General features: G+C 32.7%; 2 protein-coding genes across 3 annotated transcripts in view; one reads left to right on the top strand and one right to left on the bottom strand.

The window, feature by feature from the left end:
* Nucleotides 1–188: 188 nt before the first annotated feature.
* On the top strand, nucleotides 189–26,420 carry LOC126746491 (protein phosphatase PP2A 55 kDa regulatory subunit). 2 transcript variants are annotated; one of them, XM_050454779.1, is made up of 6 exons: nucleotides 189–419; nucleotides 4,888–5,108; nucleotides 5,161–5,347; nucleotides 5,405–5,738; nucleotides 5,825–6,041; nucleotides 15,457–26,420. In XM_050454779.1, the coding sequence occupies exons 1-6, from the start codon at nucleotides 320–322 to the stop codon at nucleotides 15,823–15,825; spliced, it is 1,428 nt and encodes a 475-aa protein (XP_050310736.1). In that variant the 5' UTR covers nucleotides 189–319; the 3' UTR covers nucleotides 15,826–26,420. The 2 variants fall into 2 exon arrangements, with proteins under 2 accessions (XP_050310736.1, XP_050310737.1); XM_050454780.1 differs by having other exon boundaries at nucleotides 410–554.
* The window catches only part of LOC126746498 (solute carrier family 25 member 35-like), a 37,126-nt gene continuing 12,706 nt past the window's right edge, over nucleotides 3,581–28,000 (bottom strand). The window contains exon 6 of the mRNA XM_050454788.1: nucleotides 3,581–5,070. The gene's annotated coding sequence lies outside the window, so the exon portion shown is untranslated. The remainder of the gene's footprint in view (nucleotides 5,071–28,000) is intronic.

Here is a 28,000-nt window from a genome sequence, read left to right as displayed (position 1 = left end):
TATTACTAAATATTAGCTTAATTTATCCTGAGCATCGCGTCAAAAAAATATTGGTAATAAGGGCGCCATCTCTTAGCGGTTTGATTTCGCGTTTGAATACATTGCTGACTCGCAAAGGTCAAATGTCACCTTGACAGTGACAGATCGTAAATTAATACCAAAATCGCCCGGTTTAGCGACTGGCGTCGCTAGTGTCGAGTGTAATGGTGGAGTTCCAAGGTTGGCTTGTATGTGTTTTTTACCAAATCGAGAAAAGTGAAAAGTATCGTTCGTCCCGTATAGAGGAGGTCGTACATAGAATAACCGAAATAATAGGTCAATGAAGTATCGTCAGAGGCAGTCCAACGGAATTTCAGGACAGGGACACCCGAAACGTTCGCGAATTTCGAAAAGCCCGCCCGCGAGTCGTGTTATGGCCGGTAAGTTGTGGTGAGATTGCGACACACCATCCATCCATCCACCGATTTTTTGCTCGCCAACTGTGCCAACCTTCGATAATGTCATGAAAATATAAGTTTGTGTTTTAACAAAAATTCCGTGCATTATGGAAGCAGGTAAATTCCCGGTTTGTGTGTGTGTGAGAGCTTCTGTACCGTTTCCTTACATTTCATGTCTTATTAAATGCGCACCACATTTTTTCTAGGCGGTCGCTTTTTTCCTGTTTCTTACCTTTTACCTGCCTCGTTTTCGTTTACCCACCGGGCCAGGTGTGCATTTTTATGATTTCCATCCTGTAGTCTGTTTATTTTAGATAATGCAGTGCAAATTCCACATATTATTCTACAATACAATCAATTTTTGTTGCATTGACCTAATAGGCAAACATTCATGCAGTTTGCTAAGTATTGGGGTTTTTTAGACAAATACCATGATTGTACATTATGTTTGTGCCAAACAAACATAGATAAATTGCTAAACTGCTTTGCTTTCATTAAACAATAATATCAATATTATATCATGTGACTCCAAGTAGGACTACTATTGCGGATCACTTAAACAATGAATTTTAAAGTATTTAATATTTTTGTGCTATTACCAATTGAGATAGTCAGCTAAATTGGTTAACAATATAATATTTCAACATGGCATTAGATTTCATATTTGAAGTGCAATAACTAGACCGATTTATTGAATAGTTATTTGCCAAAACCATTGACCATGGCACTGATATCAAAGAGATAAGCTAAGTTTTATTTTATTAGTGTGCCATAGCATATTGAGTACTCAAGTATTCAAGCTTTGACAGCTAGCAAAACTTTGACTCTCGATTACTGTGTCAAATTGAAATTCATAATATCGAAACATTTAGGCTTAAGTATAGGGATTGTTCGGTTTCTTCTTGTCATTCTTTGATGCAGATGCTTTCTATCAATTAGTACAAATATGCCTGGTGTAAATTCATAAAATTAAAGTCCAGATTTTGGCTATGCTGAATAAAACAAATTATAGCAGAAAAGTTCCCTTATATGTTTATATTTCTTTACTGTGTCACCATACACACAAATAAAAAATATTAAAAAAGTTGTTTATTCTTGAGTCATTATTTAAATTTTTTAATCCCTTACTTAGCACAGTATTTAATTATTTCTATTCTATTCTCGGGTGATACCAGATTGAGGAAGAAGTCAAAGTCAAGGTTACTACTAAGGATGCTTTGTCAGTCTATTTTGCATCTGTTCATTCAAGAATATCATATGGAATTCTTGTGGTTGGGGTAGTGCAAACATTCAAGCCCAATCTTCTCTATTAAAAGAAATGCAATAAGAATTCTTCTAAATCTAAATTATAGGGCAGATCATAGAGCACATTTCTCTAAACTTAACATATAGACTGTTTCTAGCCTATATATATTTCATTTTCTCTTACATGTTAAAATGAACATAAATATGTATACAACTTTCAAAGATATACATATGCATTTCATAGAATTCATCACATTAAAACTGGTCATTCTTTTTGTGGGTTATGGTCCTTATCACTTCACATTAAAATATTGCCTCTCACGGAATTTAGAAGATAATTGTAGCAACACCATGTATCTAAATTAATATATTAATTATTTTATATACTATTTATTAGGCCATTTGGTAGAATAAAATGACAACTTGATTTTAGTGTATTTGCTTCTTTTATAATTGTACTTTCAGTGCCAGCTTGTGTGTTAGTGAACAGAGGAGGCCACTTATATATATATTTAATTTGTTAATATTTTCAAAATATATTTGAATAAATTTTATTCTTAATGAGCAGCCGTTAACCACATTCAATAACTAAAATTGTTTACCAACAGTTTATTATGAACAGGTTTTTTTTTTGGCTCATTTGTGGATATCTAAGGTTTTGCCTGAAGTGACTTAACACCTGTGTTTGCCTTAAATGTAGCAAACTAAACTATTGTACCTTACTTAGTAAGACAATGCATGAAAGTTTTTGACTCAAGCATTAAAAAATCTTATATTAATAAGTAAATCAGAAACAAGTATTCAAAAGTCTACCAAAGAGAACCCAAATAAAAGAGCATAAAACATGTTGCATAAAAGTGTGGATCATCACATTCCATATATCCTCATTATACAATAGTTTTGTATAGCAGGTCCAATTTTTTTAGCTTTTATAAATTTTTAATATTCATGTTTGAACTGTAAGGGTTGCAAGGTACTTCTGTGCTTTAACTATGCTAAGACTTATACATATAATGATGCATAGTTTAGTGCTTAGAATTTCTCAAACTAGATACATTTCTTGAATTAAATGCCTGTTTCTGCCTGTAAGATCATCACTAAGTTCTTCCCATTTGAGATGTTAGTCTACTACAATTCCCAAATATTTAGTTATCTTACTTCAGAGATTACTTCTTTACTGACTATCTAAAAGTATTTTATTGAATGGTGATCTATTAACATTTATTAAAGAAAAAGCAAGATAGTTAGTTTTTTCATGTTGATTTTGAGTGCATAATCAGTCCTTTATATGCCTAAAGTCATTGCCTAATACCTTATTGACCTCCCACTGTGTTTTCCCATTAAAAATGAGTGCAAGTGTCATAAGCAAGTGATACCACTTGACCTAACAAAGGAAGTTTGAGAAGATAATTAAGGTAGACTAAAATGAAGAGGCCTCTGTGCCTTGTACCTTAAATGTACTTGGTACTTGAGGTACCACTGAAGGGTCACTATAGGTGTTTTCCAATTTAAGCATTTGTTTGCTTCTCTCAAAGTAGTTTTTCAATAGGCTAAACATTAAACCTCTAAGGCCATAATGGTTTAAAGACACAATACATATTTTGTTTGTGTTAAAAAATTTTGTGATATCTGAAGTGAGTTTTTAGAGAGCACGGGCAGTACTCAGTCCCTCTGTAAATCAAGTGAATTCAAAAATATAGTTCATCAATCCTTCCTACATTTTTCCAAAATTTTTGCAAAATTATATATTTATAATACTCATTATGCAATAGCGCCCAATTTTGGTAATTGATCCTTTTTTATGTATAGAGTGATAAGTGATTGCTTAAAAGAACCTTGGTATGTGCCATTAGTGAAAAAGGAAGTTTGGTAGAGTTGTAGTTAGGTAAAAAAACTGCTTATTAGGAGGAACTGTTTATTAGTTCAATAGCTGACATGTTCTGTCTGGAAAAATAACTTGTATTACCCTGATGATAGTCTCATTTAGGCAGAAATCTCACCCAATACAAATCTTTTCTCCTATCCTATTTTTTATTTTTATCTAACTTAAGAAAAAAAATTTAAAGTAGTTAGTGAGGTCACTAGGGTGAAAATATTATTTTCTTGGTACAAAGTACATATACAATTCAGTTTTACATTTTTTTTTATTACACTCCTCAGTTATTATATAAACTTAAATATTATAAGACTGTCACCTATCATATAAATATAAAGCCTCCAAGTACCAATCATGGAAAAAACTGATCTAAGGAGTAACAATTCCCTTCAAGTAAATATTGCTTTAGCTTTTTCGAAAAAAAATATATTTGGGAAGTCTATGGTTACAAATTTTACAGGCATTATAAATAATATTTTTTTGATCAGTGTGCAGAAGAAGTTGACAAAAGATGTTCGCGCCTACATGTATTGTATACAGACTTTTGTAGAGAACTATTTGCTTAAAAAACAATCTATTTTTATAAACAAAAGTACTTCGTAATTATATACTACAATTAAAGTAGGTACCTTTTTTTCTTTGATACTCTATACCCAATGCTGCTATTCATCCTAAATGCATACTCTTGAATTAAAAATACTCTGGAAGCCAGTGAACTTACATACCAGTTGACAATACTATAACACAAAAAATTAATGCAAGTTGACATAGTACAATGTTAAAAAAGCCTGCTTATTACAGTGGAGTCGTAGGTTAAGGTAAAATGAAAATCCTGCAGTCTCCCAGTTAAAATATATATTTTTTAGCATACTGTTCGGTGCTTGTCAACAATAGAATGTAAATAAATAAAATTAAAAAAAAAATAATAATAAATAGAGGGTTTTTTTTGACATGGAATCAAACCCTGGGGCATATATCTAATACCAATTTTAAACCTTTTACCCCCTGATGATGGACACCACTGTGTCCGAAACATGTAGGGCATTTTAAATAACTAAATGTTTAATAAATAAGTGGAGGGAGACTGCAGGATCTTCATTTTACGTTAATACATAATAGTTTGAAACTAGTTACCTTCATTGTCCATTCTCTGAAAAACAAACAAAATGGGTTTTCTCTATTACTAAGTTTAATAATTAAGGATATCTAAAATGCAATCTAGGTATTCTTTACCTCCTTCTGGGTAAAGTAATTAAACAAAAACAGTGTTGTAACATCTGCATCTTTTAACAGCTTTTAACTCTTTTTTTAATAGTTTTCATTTTCTAGGAGGCAATGGAGAAACCCAATGGTGCTTCTCGCAAGTAAAGGGAACCTTAGACGATGACGTTACCGAGGCGGATATCATTTCTTGTGTAGAATTCAACCATGACGGGGAACTATTGGCCACCGGAGACAAGGGTGGCAGGGTCGTTATTTTCCAAAGAGATCCGATGAGCAAAGCCGCACTGCCTAGAAGGGGAGAATATAACGTATATTCCACATTTCAAGTAAATAATCCTGATAAATGTCGTTCATTTAATAATTGTCTGTTCTTGACAGAGCCATGAGCCCGAATTCGACTACTTAAAAAGCCTAGAAATAGAAGAGAAAATTAATAAAATACGTTGGTTAAAGCGTCGCAATCCCGCCCACTTTCTACTCTCCACCAATGACAAAACTATTAAATTATGGAAGGTGTCCGAGAGGGACAAGAAAGTCGAGGGTTACAACACCAGGGCGGAAAATGGTCCGTATAATACTTGCGAAGCAAAATGGTTCACTAAAAGTTTTTGTTTTAAAAAAGGTTCTCTAGTCGATCCCGCTTCAGTAAGTGCCCTGAGGGTGCCAACGATCAAACCGATGGAATTGATGGTGGAGGCGAGTCCGCGACGTATATTCGCCAACGCGCACACGTACCACATTAACTCGATCTCGGTCAATTCCGATCAGGAAACCTATTTATCAGCTGATGATTTGCGCATTAATCTGTGGCACCTGGAGATTACCGATCAGAGCTTTAATATCGTCGATATCAAACCGACCAATATGGAGGAACTTACCGAGGTTATCACCGCCGCCGAGTTCCATCCGGTCGATTGTAACCATTTTGTTTATAGTAGTAGTAAGGGAACTATTAGGTAAGATTGATTTTTCTCTTATGGTTCTAAGCATCTGAGATTTCTCATAATTAAAACCTGACTAATGTAGATAAACTCGTTTTTAGATTATGTGATATGCGCGCGTCGGCGTTGTGCGATCGGCACGCGAAATTATTCGAGGAGCCCGAAGACCCGACGAACCGTAGCTTCTTCTCGGAAATCATATCGAGCATCAGTGATGTGAAATTATCAAATAACGGACGGTACATGATCTCGCGGGACTATCTCTCCGTCAAAGTATGGGATTTACATATGGAGACTAAACCTATTGAAACTTATCCGGTAAGTCACATTTGGTACATTTTAAAACAATAATGATCTTTACTGACTTACTATGAAAAAATCATGAAACTTTGCTGCGGGGAAGTTTCTTGGCTGTGGATCTTTGTTCATGTGCATTTGAAATCTTCCAAATCTTGTCAAATTGGTCATTTTGATAAGATTTGGCCTGAAACTTGTATCATTGGAGTTTTAGAGTAATTTTATAGATGTTTCAGTTCTTTAATCTGGAAGAAGTTAAATCACATTTTTAATGAATTTAAATTAATTAGTTCTTTTTCTCAGGTAGTTATTATTTTAAATTTTAAGAAGTTGTAATGTAATTTTTAGCTTGTTCACAGCTCAGGGAATGATGGCCTATACATACAAATGTTTACAGATTTGTCTGACCACATTTTGAATATCTTAGCCCAATCAATTAATGTTTCTTGGGAGTGTGGTATTTTTTCCACATGTTTAAAATTGGCTAAGATTATTGCTTTTCACAAAGGTGGAAGGTTGGAGGATCCTTTCAACTATAGGCCCATCTCTTTACTTTCCAATTTATCCAAATTTGTGGAAAGGCTGCTTAAAATTAAGGTGATTTCTTTTCTTAATTCAAGCGATATTCTAAATCCTTTTTAATTTGGGTTCCGAGAGCAGCGCATTACAAACGACCCCATTTTTCAGATTTTGGAAGGATTATATTGAGGCATTAATAGTGGTGGAGTAAATGCAGCGGCTTTCGGTGACTTTTCAAAAGCTTTTGACTGTGTCAATCATCACATTTTGATGCAATAACTCCACCATGGCTTTAGAGGGGTATCGCATAGTGATGCGAAGAGTCCGGATTAATCGTCCGTTCAATCCGAATATCAAATTATTCCGAATCAATCCAATATCTAAATCGTCCGGATACACGCCGCCCGTCGTCTGTTCGGCCGACAATGATAATTAGCTATTTTAGTTTTAACGTCATGTAGAAATCTGTAAAAACGAAATGTCTAATGGGTTGCATAATGCATACCTTATATTCGAAAAACAGATATAAAAAACGTTTATCGGACGGTCGAACATCGAGTCCGAAGGCCGAAATATGGCCAAATTTGCCGAGTCGTATTTGTTTGGCCGTAGCCAGAAGGTTTTGATTGGCTCTTCTACATCTGAGATATCAAAAAAATAATTGGGGTTTTCCTCAGGGGTCAGTTTTGAGCCCCATACTATTTTAATTTTTATAAATGATATTACATCTCTTTATATAATTGGTAAGTTTACTTTATTGGTAGACGACACCATATTATGGCATTGCTCTGACAAACTAAGCCTTAAAGAAGCTATTTTCACAGATCTTCGAAAGCTCAAGTCCTGGTGTGAGTCCAGGACTTGACTAAACTTTTCCAAAACAAATATTTTGACGTTCAAGTGTCTAGTGGGGCTCTCCAGTGTCCATAGTGAATCTAGGCCTGATACTAAATTCTTAGGAGTTATGGTGGATACTGAATTGAGTTTTAAGTCTCATATTATAAACCTTTCAGAGATTTCATTGGAATGTTTCACTGTTAGACTTTTTTTGAGCCGGGATATGTTATGGAAAAATCAGTGTAATGCCTTAATGGAGTCAAGGAATTCTGTAATCAGGGCCTCATGGAGTAACTTTTGGTGTTGCAGAATAGAGCTTGTTGATTAATTGTTCTTGAAACCGCTACAATGATCCATAAATATCAACACAGGTTTAGCCGAACAATGTCACTCATATGACTAGAAATGCCTCAAAATTACAGGTGTGGGTAACCTTCGTGGTAAAAAGTTCAATTGGTTACGTAACCTAACGTGGGTAAAAAGTTCAATTGGTTACGAGAGCATTGGTTACGAAGATCTACAATCATATACCAAATAATCTATCTGCCGTTCCTTCCCTCAAAATGTTTAGAAGTAAAGTTAGGAGATTGCTAGCTGGTAGACCCTATTATAGTTTAGGTGAATTTTATCGTGATAATTTTTAATGTTCTTATTATTATTTATTTTAAGTTATTAACATTTTAATAAGTTCGATTTGCAAGTATCTGATAATATGTTATGTTTTCTATATTATTTATTCTCCCCCATTATATTTTAATTTCATGTTTTGTTTTTCGTCTAGTTATTTTATATCTTTTATTCATATTTGATGTATGTTAAATCTACTTTTATAGTTTGTATGTAGTGTTGTAAAATGCTCGAGAATTTATTTTTCGAGAACGTTCCTCGAGCATGAACGAGCACGAACGAGAATTTTCAGCACATACGAGCATAAATGAAAAAAATGCAAAGGAAACATATTAGGAATAGGATTGTTTAGGAATTGTTTATTTATGTTCTATTTATTAAGTTAAACTTTCAAGCAATCTATTTAGGAACTCTCCTCCGAACTATCCTCTCCCTCCTCGCGCTCGCTTGATTTTAAATCACTCAGAATTTCCGTTAAACAAATTCAGACTCGTCAGACTCAGAAGAATCATCTTCAATGGTATTAATTTCAGCCTCAGATTGGGTAGTGAGTTTTATTTTTTTTGATTTCGGTTCCATTAAATTGGTAGAGGTGTTTGGCTGGCCGGTATTTGAGCTTATACTTTGACTCTTTAACGCTATGGGAACGTTCACATTTTTGGGAAACGTTCGGATTCATGCTCATTCGTGCTCTTGAGGATAAACGTCATGAAAAAAGTCGTGAACGTTCGCGAACGTTCTTCGAGAATAAACGGGAAGGTTTCATTGCTCACAACACTATTTGTATGTAGTGCTATTTTTTGTAAAATTAAGCTTTTAAACTAGTATAATTTATATTGGCTTTGTTAAGAAGATCCATATCGTGATGGGCGTCAATTTGAATGAGCTTGAAATCTTGGGCATATCCGACTTTAAGAGACAGATTAAAGACATCATTTAAATACAGAATTAGTTCATTACTATTATAATTTGTTTTTGTTAGTACGTTGTAAATATTGGGGATATTATGGATAATTTAAATATTATTAGGTTAATCATACATATTACTGAGTAATTTTGGATTTTTGTGACGGTTTTTATAATTGTTTTAAATATGTACATTACCGCTTAAAAGTATTTGCCCACATATGACTGGTTTAACGTTATAACTAAAAATAATAAACCCATCAGTTATTCTTATTTATAACAAAATGAATATAAACAATACATTTTTCAATTAGTTAAATTTAAGAAAATCAAATTTTGGATTCATCTACATGTCCGCCTCGATTTTTAATAACAGCTTCACAGAGTTTCGGTAGTCTTTTAATTAATTTCTTCAAAGTTTCCTGAGGTATCTTGTGCCACTCTTCTTGGATGATCCTCCACAAGTCTTCTTTTGATGTGGGGCATGATTTTCGCACTTGTCTATCCAGTTCATCCCACAGTAATTCGATAGGATTGAGGTCCGGTGATTGTGGGGGCCATACCATAACTTTCAGAAGATGTTGCCTTTGTAATTGACCTAAATATTGCTTGCACAATTTCGACGTGTGCTTGGGGTCATCGTCATGTTGAAAGATGAAGTTTTCCCTAATTATTCGAGTACCAGAAGGAAGTACATTGTCACTTAAAATTGTTTTGTAACCTTCTTATCGAAGAATTCTTTCTATTCTAATTAGATCGCCCACTGCAGATTCTCCGAAATAACCCCACACCATCACCGAACCACCACCGTGTTTAACTGAGGCCACCGTACAGTTCTCAGCGACCCTTTCATTGGCATAACGGCGAACAAAAACTCGCCTCTTCGTTCCGAAAACCTCGAATTTCGACTCGTCACTCCAGAGAACTTTCTTCCAGTCATCAATGGTCCATTCTTTGTGTGGCTGGGCCCACTCAAGTCTTTTCTTCTTATTAACATCCTTCAGTAGCGGTTTTGATACAGCTAAACGTCCTTTAACCCAGACATTACGGAATTAATTTTTGGAAAGAAAAAATTAAAATTTTTGTCAAAAATGGTTGATATAGTTCCTACTAATCAAATTAAATCATTTCCAATTTTTTTAAACCAGAATTTTTTTCAAAAAACTTGGGTCTTTTTAAAAGGTCGCTAGTAATATGGGATACTAATAATACAACTAAAACTTTTTAAATCATTTATCAAGACAAAATGTTCTATAGTATGTACTTATGTTATATAGGATGGTACTCCTTAAAGTAATCCTTGTGATGCAGCCCGATGTCTCATTTATCGCATCTAAACTGCACTTTCTTGTGACAATTGCCACATTTTGTTTGCTTCTCTTGATATATAATTAGATGGTCAATTCCATCATACCGAGAGTAGGCATAGGCATTATTTGATAATCTTGGGCGTCCCCTTTTTAAAGGTCTCTTATATGTTTCCAGGAAATTAGTGGCAATTGCTCTTCGGAATGTAAGTTGATCCATTTTCCCCCTTGGAGTCGGTGAATATGCCATGCATTCTGTACAGCCATATCAATACAGTGAGAAAAGATAGAAAACTACCATTTCTTTCCTCGGATTGAGATTCTATATAGTCCGATGTTTTGATTAGACCGATCAACTCCGCCCATGTTTGCATTATAGCCTTTGATCAAATCTGGTTGATCAACTAATATTATCTTTTTTTCTTTCTGAGAATACCGTTTTACTTGCCGAACAGGCTCAGAGGAACCTGCATTACTAGCTATAGATACAACATTATTGTCATTCCACTTACATACAAATATTTTGGAAGCATTAGACATACCATAGGAGCTTTCATATTTGCCCCTTTCAGACTTTTTTAAAATCTTTGATGATGGTATAGGACATAAGCCAAGCCTATTTTCTCTAATAGTACCTGTCGCTTTTACACCTCTCTGAGTGAGTACGTCTAATAATGAACAGCTCGTAAAAAATTTTCAAAGTAAAAATGAAAATTTAAGTTTACTTTTGATGTATATAGAGCATCGGCAAATCGTAAAATTACACCAGGGCCTAATCCCAAGTCTTTATAGGATTGAGCAGGCTACTGAATAAATGAACCCTGATATGCGAATAGGTTTTCCGCGTATAAACTGCTTGGTTGGATGACGACCATAATAGGGGACCATAGCCTCATCAATACAGTAAGTTTCTTAATTCGGAGAAATAACATAAAACGCTGATTTAAAGCATAGAAGAGAGGCTTCATTTTAGAAAATTTATCATTTTTATCGAGATCATTATTATCGCAGCAATGAATGTTTTTCATTATATTATATGTAAATCTATCACGAGACATTGCGGAAGCAATTAATTCATTATGAGAGTCGTTAGCGGTCTCCCAATACATATAAATCGTTTTGGTATTCTAACGTAGCCACTAATCATCAAAATACCAATAGAAGCACTGTATTTCGTCAACGCTTATATCTGCAGGACGGTTATTTTGGCTGCAATAATTATTAGTATAGAGATGCAAGAGATGTAAAACATAGTTTAAATTGATTCAAAGGAGAAATATTATTTGGAGGTTCGACTGGGTTTAAAAAATTAGGAAAATCGTTAAGAGCAGCATTGTTTGTCCATGAAAAAGATTTGGCTGGTGTTATAATCCCCCTTTGGGCTTTCGTAACATTTGAAACAAATTTGGTTTTGCCACAACGTACTGAGAGAGGAACATCTTTGTCAGAACCCGCCTCTGAATCGGAATTTTCACAACTTTTGTTTGAATTCATGATTTCGAGAGGTGCTCGAAGTTGACTTCCGGGTAAATTATTTATATCTACCAAGTTCTCTTCACCTGAATCTTCATCGGTATGGTACTCGTTTGCAGTTTCAGGTGGAAAAATCACTAATTCTACAGGCGTATCATCTTCGTCAATATAGGCATTCTCAGCCTCGATCAGAAGCCCATGTAAAGTGAGCGGTTTTTTATAGCTGAAATTAAAATATAAACATACATATTATACAATCTTTGGTTACCAATATCATTTTTTAATAATTGGGTAACAATTTAAAAAATGCAAACTTATAAAAAATATCTATAATTTCACAAATACACAAAGTATTACCCTCCAAAAAACAAATAATTATCATTCTTTTATTATATATACTAGATAACTATTAGATGCTCAAATTACTAGCGTCCTTTAAAAAGGCCACCCAAGATATTCCTACCGACAAAACGTAAACTTACGCATCTCTTTTTTATTATTGCATATCGCCAAAGTAAGTATTTTTAATTATAATTAACTTAATTTTCATCCAATTACTTTTAATTTGTTTCATTTACTTACCTCCAATTACTCATGGTTTTATAACAAAATATACACGTCATAAAAAACTACTTAGTTTGTATACAAATTCGCAAACTGACAGCCACCTGTTTCTTGAATATTCCTACAAGTTTCGGAAATACAATTCAACAGGTATATCAGTTACTCCATCCTTCGGACATTAGCTGTAACATGAAATACAGCATTCTGTATAGCGTACTTCTAAAAGAAAAATTTGGGTTAAGACCAGCATTATAAAGTCGCCGTTTTACTGTCGACAGACTGACCGCTTTTTTACGCTCCTTGTTGATTTTTGCTGTGATTTCAGGGGCGGTAAGGCGTCTATTGCGTTTGATTGTAATTATAATATTTAAATCCTCCTTTGAACTTGTTGCCTTTGGCCTTCCCGATCGAGGTTTGTTGCTACTAATAGTCCCTAAGAAACGGTGACAATCGTCAATAAGCAAGCGAAATTATTTACTTGCACTTACACTACATTGTTTGTTATTTGCAAGACTATTTTTAAATACTCGGTGTTTTTCAACGAACCATAGTTGATAGGTATGCTGTTTAAGGATATATGCAATTTACAAAAGAGATACCATCTAAATATAGGTATAAATATAGGATTTTTGTATCTATACTCTATTTCAGAAGTGTATAGAGCAATAAACTGGGGAATTCCGTTCTGTTTAGCTACATTTCGTGGTAGTTCATAGGCGCAGATACTTATAATATTTATGAATTTAATTTTCACGGATTAAATGCCTTTATTTTGAAAGAGATTAAATACTAAATAAATACTTTTAATCCTTTTGTATAGGTACCTATCTTTTAACGCTTTGTAACATGCAAAAATGGGGTCAGGTAATATATACAGACTATAAATACTTTTAAATCATATTTTAAACGTTAGTAGTCACTGCTACGCTGTAGTGTAATCACAATATTATTATCCCAATATTTAAAAAATGGAGGTATTCAGTCCAACGAAAAGATGTACTAAAAATTCTCCACTATCGCTGAGTGAAAAAGTTATTATTTTAAACGTACATGATTGCATAAAACACGATTACCCTAGTTTTACTGTGCAAGAAATTGTTGAAAAATGTTCTCGAATGAGTGGAATTGGAAAGTCCACCATTTTCAAATTGTTGCGGGAAAGAAAAGTAGCAGGTGAAGTGGAATCTCCCAAGCAAAAGCCAGGACGACCTACAAAAGTCCTTGATGAAAATGCTAAATGTATAATTCGAAGAAAAGTTCACTCTTTTTATTTTAAAAAGGAAATACCCACCCTAGACAAAATTTTAATGGAGCTTGGCCGAGATGACAGTATTCCGTTGATAAGTAGAAAACTTTTATGGAAAACTTTAAAAAATATGGATTTTGCCTGGGAAAAGCATAACCGCAAAGCACTTTTACTGGAGAGCGACGAAATTGTTTGTTGGAGACGACAATACTTGAGAAGTATCAAGCAGTACCGCAGGGAGCAAAAGAAAGTTTTTTATCTTGATGAGACGTGGATTAACGAAGGTTATATAGTCCAAAAAATGTGGCAAGACAAAAATATAACCAGTGCTCGCCAAGCTTTCATAGAAGGCCTGTCTACGGGTATTAAAGTACCTTCGGGAAAAGGAAAAAGACTTATAATCACACATATTGGAAGCGAAGAGGGATTTTTAAAAGAAGGTCTGCTAACCTTTGAGTCGACTCGCACAGGAGATTACCATGAAGACATGAACTCAGACGTTTTCGAGGACTATTTTGGTGAAATGATAAAATTTCTTCCGGCTAATTCGGTGGTGGTTATGGATAACGCGTGGAATGGATAACGCATTCACGGCGAATAGAGAAGACGCCAACTTCAAGTTGGAGAAAGCAAGAAATTATCGATTGGCTGACTGCAAAAGGTATTGCGTTTGAAGCAAATTTGATAAAAAAAGAACTGCTGGCAATAGCAAACTTACACAAAACTCGTTTCATGAAATACGCCGTGGAAGATATAGCCGAAAAATATAATATAACTGTACTGCGCTTACCGCCATATCATTGCGAACTAAATCCTATAGAACTGATATGGGCGCAGGTAAAAGGATTTGTAGCAAGACAAAACACGACTTTTAAAATGAAAGATGTTAAGCTACTGTTTGATCAAGCCATTACGGAAGCGACACCAGAGAATTGGCGAAAAGCAGTCCAGCATGTAATTAAGCAAGAGGACAAAATGTGGGATCTTGACAACCTCATCGATCAGACAGTCGATCCTTTAATTATAATGTCAAGAGGTGATGACAGTTCGTCAGATGACGAAGAAGACTACAATCTATTATAATTTAAAATTGTTATACACTGTTCAAAAAGTGCCAGATCCAAAAGTGACATTTTCAACTGTTTTACTCTACATATTATGTTCAATAAATTTGTGAAAAAAATATATTATTCCATTTAAACAAAAGTAACTTTCTAAAATAAAATAGCATTTAAGTACATTAATTATAAGGTAAAAAACAAGTCCCAGTTGCACGCCTTTGGCGAACCGTTTTCAATGTTTATCAGTGGGTAACAATGGGCAAAACTCATAAATTGACCCAAAACCGGGTGGCACTACCTGCAATCAACGAAAAGAAAGAATTTTACATTGAAACTAATACCCAACTAAGGTAGTGGCATAAAATATTGATGGATCACCAGGTACCACTTTTGCATACCTAATGAGGTTTTATTGCTCTACACACTTCTGAAATAGAGTATAATTTCAAATATTAAAAAGAATACATGGTGGGCAAATACTTTTGAGTGGTAGTGTATGTAGTGATTATTTCTTGTTGAGTACATTGATAGCTAGATAGAATTTTGTTATATCAATTTTTCTTTTATTATAATTATTTTTTTAAGGAGTGTTAAAATAAAGTTTAGGCGAAAATATATTGCTAAGACTTATTTTTGTAATGGCTGATCCCATAAATGAGTTCATTAAGTTAAGTTAGGTAAGGCTAGAGTAAAATTTTATCGCAATACATTTTTAAGAATAAAAAATAATAAGTATGTTGTATTTAGTTTGAAAAATTGAGGTGGTAAAAGATTTTTTTATTATATTCTTCCTAGTATTAACACTAATTAGGGCACCGACGAGAAGAACGAACTTCTTTGGTGTTAAACATGAATAAACATTTATTTTAATTTTATTAAACTTGAAACTTCTTTAGGTACACGAATACCTGCGCGCCAAACTGTGCTCCCTCTACGAGAACGACTGTATCTTTGATAAGTTCGAGTGCTGCTGGAACGGCAACGATACCGCAATCATGACCGGCTCGTACAACAATTTCTTCCGGATATTCGATCGCACCACGAAACGGGACGTCACCTTGGAGGCGTCCCGGGACATCGCCAAACCGCGGACTTTATTGAGGCCGCGCAAGGTGTGCTCCCAAGGTAAACGGAAAAAGGACGAGATCAGCGTCGACTGTCTGGACTTTAATAAGAAAATTTTACATACCGCGTGGCACCCGTTAGAGAATATTATCGCGGTCGCCGCGACGAATAACCTGTTTTTGTTCCAGGACAAGTTTTAGTTGATCCCTTTTTATTTATTTTTATCGATGATGATGATGATTATGATGATGGTCGTTTCTTATTTGTAATAGTGAATTGCGCGCTCTGCTCGTCGAACATCTCTGTATCTATATAAATATGGGCGGTACGGTCCTGAGAGACCCACATTTCGCGTTGCTGTAGTAGATAATCTGAGGATCGAATAACGGTTTATTGTTGTAACGGAGCTGGTTTCGGTTTTCTTCATATTTGACGAACTATATTTGTTGGATTTTTTCTTATTTCTATTGTTACTGTAAAACTTAAGATGCCAAACTTTTTTGATATTTTTAAGGGATTTTTTTTGCCGGAGTGCACGGGTGGCCTTAGGGCGAACTGTGGCGAGCGGTTTCTCTTAAAATCGGCTTTGGAAGTTTCTGAAAATCATGTTATCACATTCTACCTGAGATTCAAGGCACTATAGGTACAGGGTCTTTCCCGATATATTGACCCCCACTTCTATAGGGAAAAGTGAAGAAAAAATTTTGTATAAAACTTTTGGGGTTTTCCTTAAAATTTTCGAATCCGATGTCAATTTTTTTTTCTTTTAGAAATCTAAAATTTTGATGGTCAGTTTTTCTTATGGCACACCCTTTATATGATTTAATAGTTAAAAAGAGAGGAATTTTCCGATTTCAAATATATATGGATGGCTAAGTTACTTTTAATTCAACCGTTTTGGAAATATCGGGCTCCAAACTTTAAAAAAATTAAATATTGAGGATCTTGGTAGGCGTTGACGTTTACTAGGAACCAAATAATTCTATCGTAAATGATATTAACCAAAATCATAGACAATTTATAATTAATATGATACAAAACATTAAACAAGATTATGTAAATTGTATTAATAATGATCGTGGCCATATAGAGCAGTTATAATTATTTGGATTTCGTTTAAAGTTAAACAATTATTAAAATACTGTATTTTTGTCGAAAAAAAGGTATTAAATACCGCTTAATAAATATTAAATCTGATGCGCAATATTTCCAAAATGTCTTAATTAAAAGTAGCTAAACTCTATATATTTGAAATCAGAAAATGCGGGTCTTTTTAACTATGAGGTTATATATAAGGTGTTTTATAAGAAAAAACTGACTGATCGGTCAAAATTTGACATTTCTAAAAGAAAAAGCAAAATTTGACATTGAATTCAAAAATGTTCAACAAGTCAAACCCCAAAAGTTTTGTATAAAAATTTGTTCTTTACTTTTCACCTAATCCCTTTAGAGGAGGGTCAATATATGAGGAAAGACCTGTAAATCTAGCGATTTTTTATTTATTTTAGAATTGATAAAAAAATACATTTACAGGCCATAACTATGCTATTCATAACCATGACTTCAAAAGAAAAGCTTATAACACAAATTGGAGTTGGGTTTCTTAAAAGGGGAAAATTTCTTTAGTAGCCTAATTACATATTTTGACAATTAATAAATACAACGTGGTCAAAAATTACCTAGATTTAAATAGACACCCTCTTTTTCTATTAGGGAAGGTTTCTGTTTAAAAAAATTGTTTTCTTACACTTTTGACCACTCTAACTATTCTTCTAATCAAAAGTGGGTTTAAAGACTTTTTGGCGTTACATCAGTTCTGATTGTAACATTCTTACAGCTTGTATTGATGAAATTCCTATTGAGAAATAAAGATTAAATCATACCAATGTAAGAAATAAAATTTCTAAGTTAGGAATAAAAAAATAAAGAATAACATATATGGCGAGTTTAATCATTAAATAAAAAAAGCAGTTTATTTTTATATAGGTTAATACTCTACTTTTAAATATTTTATAATTTAATTTTAATACCTAAGAAATTAATTAATTACGTTGATTTGAAGAAAATATTTCTAAAAGTGCGGAAAATATCAAGAAATTAGTAATGTTAATGAATGTCCTAAATATTAAATTTCTAACCAAAAAAATTATTAATAATGAAAACATATGAAGGGGTTAGAATCATAAGGGACTGGCCACTGTCTTGAGATAATTAAGGTTAAAGTTAATTGATTATTGTAAATTTGATTTAAATGCATTTGAAATGGTTTTTGTATAAAAGAATGTGGTTTATGTAACTATTTTAAATACCGTATACTAGTTCACTGGTTTTATGTCACTCGGATCCTTATGGTTCTGAGCACTTTGGAAAATTTTAGTCAGGAAAAAAGCTACAATTCTATTTTTATAAAAACTTTATACACAACAAATTAGCGAAATGGACAGCAAAAACTAACTAAAATATGTCTAACTATCGTAATCTGACACGATACTGTCGTTGTCTTCATCCAGTTCTGTATTTTCTTCATCGTTAACCAGAACCGTCTTCTGACTTTTTTTCTTAGAGCTTTTCTTTCCTTTGATCTCATGTGGCATATTTAAATAAAAATCATGATAAATGGGTGGGATAAAAGGTAGAAGTTGCTTTAAATTTTCCCATTTTAGGTACGGAATCTTCAATGGAGTGGGATGTAGGCTCTTAAATACTTTGTCATTTAGCGACCAAGCATTGAGCAGTTCTCGCTTTGATTCATAGGAATGTAAGAAGTTCTTACATTATTGTACAAAAAAACAAAAAAAGTTTTCTTTTTTGAATTGGAACCACACTATCGTTTTTTTTTCAGTGTCTTTTTTTGGGTCAATCGGTAGACTATTAAAATATTCAAATGAAACAAAATCAGTTTCTTGCATTTCGTACACAGTGAATTTTTTAGATGTTTTTTTTTTAATAATTTTGGTCTAGTCTTGTGGAACAAAAACGGATACAAAAGTTCTTTTAACTTTCTCAATACGGCCAAATGAGCGATCGCAATCCATGTATGAATGAATGCCCAATTTCAAAAAACCTGTGATCAATTTTTTCTAGGCAGGTAGATTGCACCAGATACATAAACAATTTTGCAATATTTTTCATTATTTCATTTGCATTATTTTGTTCTGGCCCCCACATTGATCACTATAGCAGATTAAATGGTGAAGACTTTTAATATACTAAAAAAAAAAAAACAGGATATAGCCAATGACCTACTTTTATAATATTATTTTGCAAAACTCACCTTAAGTAAGCTGGAACCTATCTCCTGTGAACCTCTCTGAGCTATTGTTTCATTCCAAATAAACATCTGTGATATTCCACTAACCATATCATGGATGCAAAAATTGTACGTCCACAACTGTCGTAAATAGTACACCTTGCCGAGTTAACCACTCGAGTTTTTCCTAAACTTTGCATCCCATACTCAATATCAAGTTTTTTTTTGAGTTTTGACACTTTCAACTTTTCTAAGATGTAAGTCGTATTCTATTTTATATTGTTTCTGGGACCCCGTCCCGTTTTTTTATTAAATTGGTTAAACGGTCACATGTATGGCATGTATCCGAATGGGGTTTGTGAAACTTCAAGTTAAATTCAGTACAAAATATGTGTACTGCTTTACAGACTCTTTATCTAATTGAGCACACCACTCGGTATATAGGGTGTACATTTTGGAAACATTCAAGCCTTCAGGCAAGTAACGGGTATTAGCATTTTGGGATCTAGAATATTTACTTTTGTAACGCGGAAAGGTTTGTATGTGTTTTAATACATTTTCACGTTGAATTTCATCAATTTCTGTCGCTGGCGCGTGACAACTTCGCTTATCAAGTTCTATAAAACCGTGGCTATCCTTTTTTAAGCAGACAGTTCGGTACCTCTTGTTCGACATGTCAAACGTTTTTAAAAAAAACTCCTTGCAAACCCGAAAGCCTAACAGTTTAACGACGACAGAAAAATTTTTGTTAGAAGAAGCTCCACTATTTTTTCTTTTTGTTTCATTTTTATCAATACATGATGCTAAATACTGTGTTTGTGCATCATAGCTCGGCATGTCATAGAATTTAGTGAATAGAGTTAGTCTTTGTTCATCTGAAATTTTATTACAGTCATATCTGCAACTATGGTCATAGGGTTTTAATTTTTTTTCCGCGATTTTTTTGCATCTTACTGTCTCATATTCGTTTCCCTGCTTTCTCAAACGTTTTATTTTATTTCTCTTCATCAACATTTCTTGCTCTTTTTTTACCTCGTTTTGGAGTAACTGCAAGTAAAAGACATTTTTGTAAAACTTTTTGACACTAGTTTCATATAATTCACTATTAAAATCTCTATAATTGTAGCAATCCCCACCAGAAATCTAGATAAGAAAGTTACATATTGAAAGAACCCTCTTGAGTGAACTTTAATAGTGAATAGTTAATAAACAAAATAATATGCTTTATTATAGAAAAAAAACAAAAGAGGTATGCATGTATACCAAGATTGTTGTTGTAGACAGTGTATTATGTACTTACCATGAATTTTTGTTACGTCACCACTAGTGCTTGGATTATTATCAAATAATTCTGGTTCTATAAGTTGTTCTTCATCAGTTGAGGAGCTACTGCTACTAGGGTAATAATCACTATTTTCATCCGTTGCATAAGGATCTGATTCATCACTTACCGGAAATATTTATGTTCCGTTTACTCATATTAAAATGCACAAAATATTTTTAAAAACACAATAGCCGGTATACACGTGCCAATAACATTGAATCTATGTTACAAAACTTAATATAAAATTTAGTAATATTATAAAACTTATAATAAAATTTAGCGGCAAACAGATCCAAGTACGCTTAGATGGCGCCAAATGTTTGAAAATCACTTGGATCTCTTTGCCACAAAATAAACACTACATTTAACTATGCAAACATGGGTCTAGCTAATATTTTTTTAAACTGTCACTTAGACCCTTATGATTCTAACCCCTTCATATCAATTTTCAAAGTAATTAATTACAAAAGTTTGATAATATATGATGATCATACACGTGAATTTAATGAAAAAATTATAGAATAAAAAGAATATTTACTATTATACTACTTTAATTTAGATCATAAAATAGACCAGTTTAAAATATCATAAGGAAAGTAATTAAATCCGTGAATGAATAAGAAATTATAATCTAAAATACAAAAATAAAAAAATAATGCTCTTAATTTTCCTGCCTTTTATGTTTAAATATTTTTAAAAATTTAGTCAAAAATATCAGTATGATTATTTATAAAAAAATTAATAAATAGAACAATAAAAAGTTTTGAAACTATAAATAAAAGTGTACAAATGTGATTAATAAGTTTCCTACAAAATCTTGAGAATGTTTACAGAATTTAGATCATAAGATAGATATAGACTGATATATTCAATCTGAGATATCATTAGGATGTATTTATTAATTCTCAAAATATGTCTTCCTTTTTCCAGAAACGCGAGTGTAAAAATGAAAGGCTTTTGCCTCTTTAAAATGACAAACCCACCCGTTGCCGGTTTTATGTAGAAGTGGATCACTGAAAATATTTTTAAAAGATAGATTTTTACCTAGTGTCATACGTCATCCCAACCAAGTTGCCCTAGTCCAATAGGTGAAAAAAACTTCATATTATCAATAAGTCCCCATAATAAAACGGACGTTAATGGTAGAGGTACAAAATCGTGTACATTTCTTCCTGGAGAGAGAAAAATAGATGTAAATTAGGCTCTCTGAGAGGGATAGAGCAACTTGGTGGACTTGAAAATTTCCAATGCCTACGTTCCGAAAAATCGATCGCCGCAGTTCGCATTCGGTAAGTTTTTATCAGTCTACTTCTTTTAATATTTTTGACATATTTTAATTATTTTTTTTTTATGAAGGGACGCGGTGTTGCCAATTATTAGTTTTAAAAAAATTGTGCATGCGGGGAGAGTTACATCCGTTTGGGGAATCAATTTATTCGTTAATTAACTTATTTTTGTTCACGAACTTGGGCCAACCTAATTATAACGACCTATTTATACAGGGTGATTCAAAAGTAAGCGTCAAAATTGGTTTAAATCGTCTAATTTATACCGTTTTTCAGATACAAATCCTTTAATAGGTACGAGCCAACTGAAAGTATCTAATGTATAGGTGATAGAAGAAATGCCTTTGAAGTTTTTCTCGTTAATGCTTTTCAATCTGTAAAAATATTAATTTGCTGTTCTAGGGAGTATCATTTATGCTTTTCAAGTTCTTCACGTTATCAAAAATGAAGTTTTCCTGTCTTATAGCACCTCAGTAGACATTTATAAGGCCATTTCATGTTAAAACACCAAATATAAATACATCAAATGTCACTAAAAAGAAAAAAAGTATACTCACTAACAAAAGTCTAAAAATGTTCACAAATGTCGCCTACCTTCGATACTCAGGCTCAATATGTATGCGCTCTTTGTATTTTTTAAGCAATTTAATACATATCTCTAACTTCGTAGATTATTTTCCAAAAAATCGAAGTAATATTTTCAAGTAATTTACTGGAAGAAATAGGAACATACAGTAGACACTCAATACCGTGAACTCAAAAAAACAAAGGCTGTTCACACTATCGATTTATTCACGTTAACGAATGTTACACTTTATGTGTACTAAACATTTATAATTACCAAAAGTAACGGAAACAAAACGTAATTAACATAACATAAAGTTCAAATTCTTACTTAAAAATATTATTTACTGTAAAGAAAAAAAGATACAACAAATTTCAAACTTTAAGAAATTAGTTTTTCTTAAAGAAGTCTGAAATTTTTGTTTGTTTTTTAGGTTGTTTTACTTTTAACATCACAGCTTTCTCTCTTAATTTTTTTTAAGACTACAAGGTCATTTATGTCAATTTCATTTTCCTCTGCTGCCCACAGAATCGCTATATTAAAGGCATTAATTGCTCTATCTAATGAAATTTTATTTGACGGTTCCTGCTCAACCTCATTTAATACTTCTGCTTCATCCGAGTGACATTCTTCAATGTCGTCCTCTGCAAAATTATTGTCACATTGATTCCACTCGACAATGTCAGAATCTTCAAAAGTTCCCTAAAAAAATTGTAATCCAAATTAAGACTTAATATTCAAATATAAAATGACAAAATTTACCTGAGGTGTCAATGTATGTAAAAGACCAAGAGATTCAGATATGGGTTTCTGAGGTATTGTTGGTCACTATGGATGATAGAAGGCCTTTTCTGTAGTACAATTTTGTTAGCCTAATAACATTTTGATCCACAGGCTGTATGAGTGGGGTGACATTAGGTGGCAGGTACATGGTTATAATTTGTCCATCTTCACTTTTTAATTCTTCTTCGGTTGGATGCGATGGTGCATTATCCAGAAGAAGTAGAGCTTTCAATGGCAGACCTTTATTTTTTAAGAACGTCTTAACCTTCAAAAAAATTAATATGGTTGTACTAATCATAAAACAAAACTGTAGATAAGGAAAACTTACCTGTGGTACAAACGAATAATGAAACCATTTTTTAAAAATTGCGGCAGTCATCCAAGCTGATTTTAGAATGTTCATAGTTAACAGGACACTCGAAATTTTTAAACGATCTTGGTTTTACCGCTTTACCAATCACCAATGGTTTAATTTTATGGAGCCCAGTAGCATTAGTGTCAACCAAAAATGTTATTCTTTGTTTTTCCAATTTTCTACCAGGAGCTGTTTTTTCTGTTGACAAGACAAATGTTTTTTCTGGTAATAATTTCCAGTACAGTCCTGTCTCATCAGCATTGTAAACTTGATCCAATGAGATTCCAAACTCTGCTATTTTATTTTTTAGAACCATTTTAAATGGGTCTACAAGCTCTGGTTGAGATGACAGTTTTTCCCCAGAAATTAAAAAAAAACGAATTCCAAATCTTTTTTTGAATCTTTGTAACCATCCCTCACTAGCGGTAAATGATTTATCCCTTTCATTGAGCTGTGAATAAATTAATTTTGCTTTTTCTTTAATCATATCGCCACTTACCATTAAATGTTTATTCCGTTGGTCAAGAAACCACTTGTACAGTCTTTTGTCTTGGAAACTGGGAACCCTTCAGGGTTTGTCTTTTACCTGGTCCAACATACGTGTTTCTAACAGCACTAGAAATCAGTTCTTTTTTCTTTTTTATTTTGCAAATTGTAGATTTTGCCACACCATACTTTTTCGCTAAATATGTAACACCTTGTCCATTATTTAAGTCTTGAATTAATTTATTTAATTTATAAACGATTTAACACCAATTTAAGTCACACTAATAAAAATCACTAAACTTTATAACCATTAAACTTCAAAACCACACTAACAGACAACGTAAACAAACGATAACAACCTGCCTTGCTTAACACACAATAGATTCACGGCGCCTATCGATTCGAAGAACGCCAAAAACAGCATATCGGGGAAGCACCGGCTGCTTTCGCCTACGTTACTGGCCAACTATCGATCCAATTACATTTGTTTCCAATAACGGGGGATCGTTTGTTCACGGTATACGGTGGTCAATGCATAAAATAGTGCTGTTTCCGTTATCCGCTATCCAATATTCACACTATCGAGTGTACTGTATATCGTTATAATGTTATGATTCTAGCACATAATTTGAAATTTTTTACATAAGGAATTCTTAATTTAAGTCAATAGGAAGCACCCTTTACGCGGGAATTGATTAATTTTAAAATTTGTATGTAAAAAAGATCTAAATAAATTTTAATAAAATCGTGCTAAATTCGCTATAAAATAATATAAAAATACATAGGAATATTTAAAGGGACGGCCCTAAATCGGATTTGGCATCAAACGTTTAAAAAAATCCACCAAATTTCAATATTTAATTAGGGTTGATGACAAAAGTGTTCACGTTTACTTTTGAATCTCCGTAAATATACAGTAGGTTGATTAATATCGAGTGGTTTAATTAATTATGAGAAATGTCGCTGGAACAATGGAAAATATTGAATTTTACTTTTTTGTTATCAAACTTTTCAGTTAATTATTGATTTATACTTATAAACCTTTGGAGAGGATTAGCAAGCAAAAAAAAATGTTGGTATCCAAAAATTAAAAGTATAAAAGAGGTACAAGTTTCTACTAAATCGGGTCTTAAATTTGATTGTACAAGGTGTTGATTGATAAGAGTGACTTTATATCAAAAATGAACATTGGGTTTATTAACTAAATAATTTGATGTGAAACCTTTTTTAAAATATTATTAAGTAACTGTTCAGCATTTTATTTGTTTTGTAGAGATCCTTTCTTTAATTTTATCGAACCTTGAGCTTTCTGTACATGTGTAAATATTCGTGTTCCATTTTTGCCACTGTATTTCCATTATTAAAGATATAGGGTTGAAGTAATATTGTAAAAAGTGACATGGCCTGAGCAGTTTTTAAGTTATTTTAGTTTTGAACGAACATTTTTTTACTTTTCACGTGTCTCTTGTATTAGTCTCTATACTTTAAGTAAAACTAAACTAATATTAGTCTCCATACTTTAAGAATAAAGGAGAGGCTTTAAGTTTTATATTTACCTAATTCTACAACTTTATTGCAACAATTTTCAAGTATTTTCGATGAGTGTTTCATTCAAATGAGTTAATAAATCACATCACTGTCAACAACACAAGTCAACAAATTGCAGTAAAAGAGAAAAGGATACTAGAACCGCCATTCACATTTTCATAAAATCTTACAGTGTATAAAAGTGTCAAAAATTGGAGTCTCGAACTATTTAATCTTTTTATTCCATTTTCCGCAATGTTTAACATTCTAAAATTGACAATTTTGACCCAGTTACAGTTCCAATGACGTAAATTCTTGCCCTTTTAAACATAAATTTTAACATGGTCCGTAAATCCCTTAAAAACGCCAAAATAAGCCTCGCCGTGACAATCGGCTCCAAAAAAAACTAAAACTGTAAAACCAAATCCTAACTCACGACAGAAGGGTACATCAAATCGGGTATACAGTTCGTACATTGCTCACCCGAACAAAACATTTTAGAATAAGTACTTTTATCGGTCATTAATTACATCCGTGGCAGTGTATTTTATTTTTGCAGCATATCTTAAGGTATAGGTATTAATAAGAGAAAAAAATCGATTTTTCCCCTTTCAAAATTCAATAAGCATTAGTGGTGACGGCTGTGATCAGTTACATGGTTGCCTTAATATACGGATAGACGCGTTTTTTATTACAAAGTTTACTATCTGCCCTATTTATTATAGAAGGTCGTTTAGTTTGCTGTGCCATATCGGGTTAGTGTTGAGGAACATTTTTGTGGCTTTTATTTTTTGATTATTATCGTTATTTATTGTGCAATTGGCATTGTAGTTAAAGCGCTCCACAAAATAGGTGTCCTTAACAATATTTTTCATTTCATTACCGTTTTATTTATATATTATATATTTCCCTCTCTCTCCCCCGATACACTGCCACGCCCAAATAAACAAAACCAGTAAGAGGATAAATATTGTATTTAAAACTTAATAGTAATGTATTATGTAATTTTAAGTATACTTCCATTTATTTGAAACTTTATTAAATATAAGGCATTTTTTTTTCTTTTTAGCTATATTATACTGTACAAATTTTATCGAAAGTAAGCAACTTTCCCACGTAAAATCTCAGAAAATGTAAATATCTGAAGTGAGTTGTTATTATAATGAAAAATTGGTAATGTGATAAAAAAAAAACCTTAAAAATAAAGAATTTATACAAAGTTTTTCGTTTTATTTGTTTTTTACTTAAAATTACATATTAAATCACTATAATTACTCGCCAGAAAAACAGTCACACTATGGTTTAACACAGAGAAATAAATCATTTGTTTAGGAATTTGAGATGTTTTCTTTTTTGATCCTAACATTATTCCGGAAAACTAGGAAACCATTCAGAACCTTGAATTCGTAAACGACCACCTTAATGAGGAGGTAAACAAGCAGAACTTTCGTTGTTGGAGCGCAACCAATCCCAAATGTAAGCATCAGAAACGCTTTCATTCGTCAAAAGTGACCGTATTCGTACTTTATTGAAGATGAAAAGGGACGTGCTCTAACAGTAAATTCAAAGCGTTATGCGACGATGTTAGATGAGTTGTTTTACCTGAACTACCATGATTTTCCTGGCTATAACCAAAGAACAAGGTTCCAGTAGAATGAAGTAACGTTACATGACTCCAATGCGTCTCTGCCACGTGAAATTTTTTAAAGCAAATTATCTCGAAAAGATGTAATACAAATTAGCCCCCACGCAGTCCTGATTTGAGTCCTATGGACTTTTTGGTCCTGTGGGGTTTCCCCAAATTTGAAGTCTACATTAATAAACCAACTTCCCTGACGCAGCTAAAATATTCGCCACGAAATGGGATCATCAATATCTACAAAATTCTCTTGGTAAGTGCAAACCATCTGATAAAAATAGATTATTGATGCCCCCTTTATTAAAAAAACAAATGAAAAAATGTGAGAAAGTCTTAAATGAATCATTAATTTTTTTAGTTGTTCAAATGGTCAGTCATTTCCGTTGTGCGTCAATTTTTGACGTCTCAATGGCATAAAATTAACAAAATACTTGTGCAGTTATGGATTAACTGCCTGGAATAACAAAATAGCGATAAACTTGCGAATTGAGTGCCTGAAATTAATAAAAAATGCATTCCAGGCATTCGACCCATAAATATTTTGTTAATTATTTGGGTGGTTGAGCCTGTTTATGGCTATACTGTAAAAACTCACAAAAAATGCAAATCATGAGTAATTTACTTAAAAGTTCTATTTGCTATATTGCTAATCGATGAAAGAAGGTTATAAATTAGCTGGTCTATTATTGTTTAAAGTATGATTTTTCTTAAAAAAAAAAGTCCAAATAATATTTTTGTTCAACTTTAAAAATTCATAAAAAATCCAAATCAAGAGCAATTTACTTAAAACTTCTGGTAATTATAAAGAGATCTATTGTTAATCGATGGCAGAAGATTGTACGTTAATTGAAATAATATTTTTTACGTTATTATTTTTTTTTCCAAACAAAGTGTAAATATTAATTAAATTTCAGAAGAACTTCAAATCAAGAGCAATTTACTTGAAACTTCTAGTATATATAAAGAGATCCATTGTTAATTGATGGAAGAAGATTATAAATTAATTGGTCTTATATTTTTTAAGTAATGATTTTTTTTTTAAAAAAAGGTCCAAATATTATTTTAAGTCAAATTTAAAATTTTATAAAAAATTCAAATCAAAAGCAATTTACTTGAAACTTCTGATAATTATAACGAAATCTATTGCTAATCTATCGGAG

Source organism: Anthonomus grandis, chromosome 17, assembly GCF_022605725.1.
Source record: "Anthonomus grandis grandis chromosome 17, icAntGran1.3, whole genome shotgun sequence".
NCBI classification, from domain to species: domain Eukaryota; kingdom Metazoa; phylum Arthropoda; class Insecta; order Coleoptera; family Curculionidae; genus Anthonomus; species Anthonomus grandis.
The sequence above is the reverse complement of the archived record's forward strand: the minus strand, read 5'-3'. Positions and strand labels throughout refer to the sequence as shown.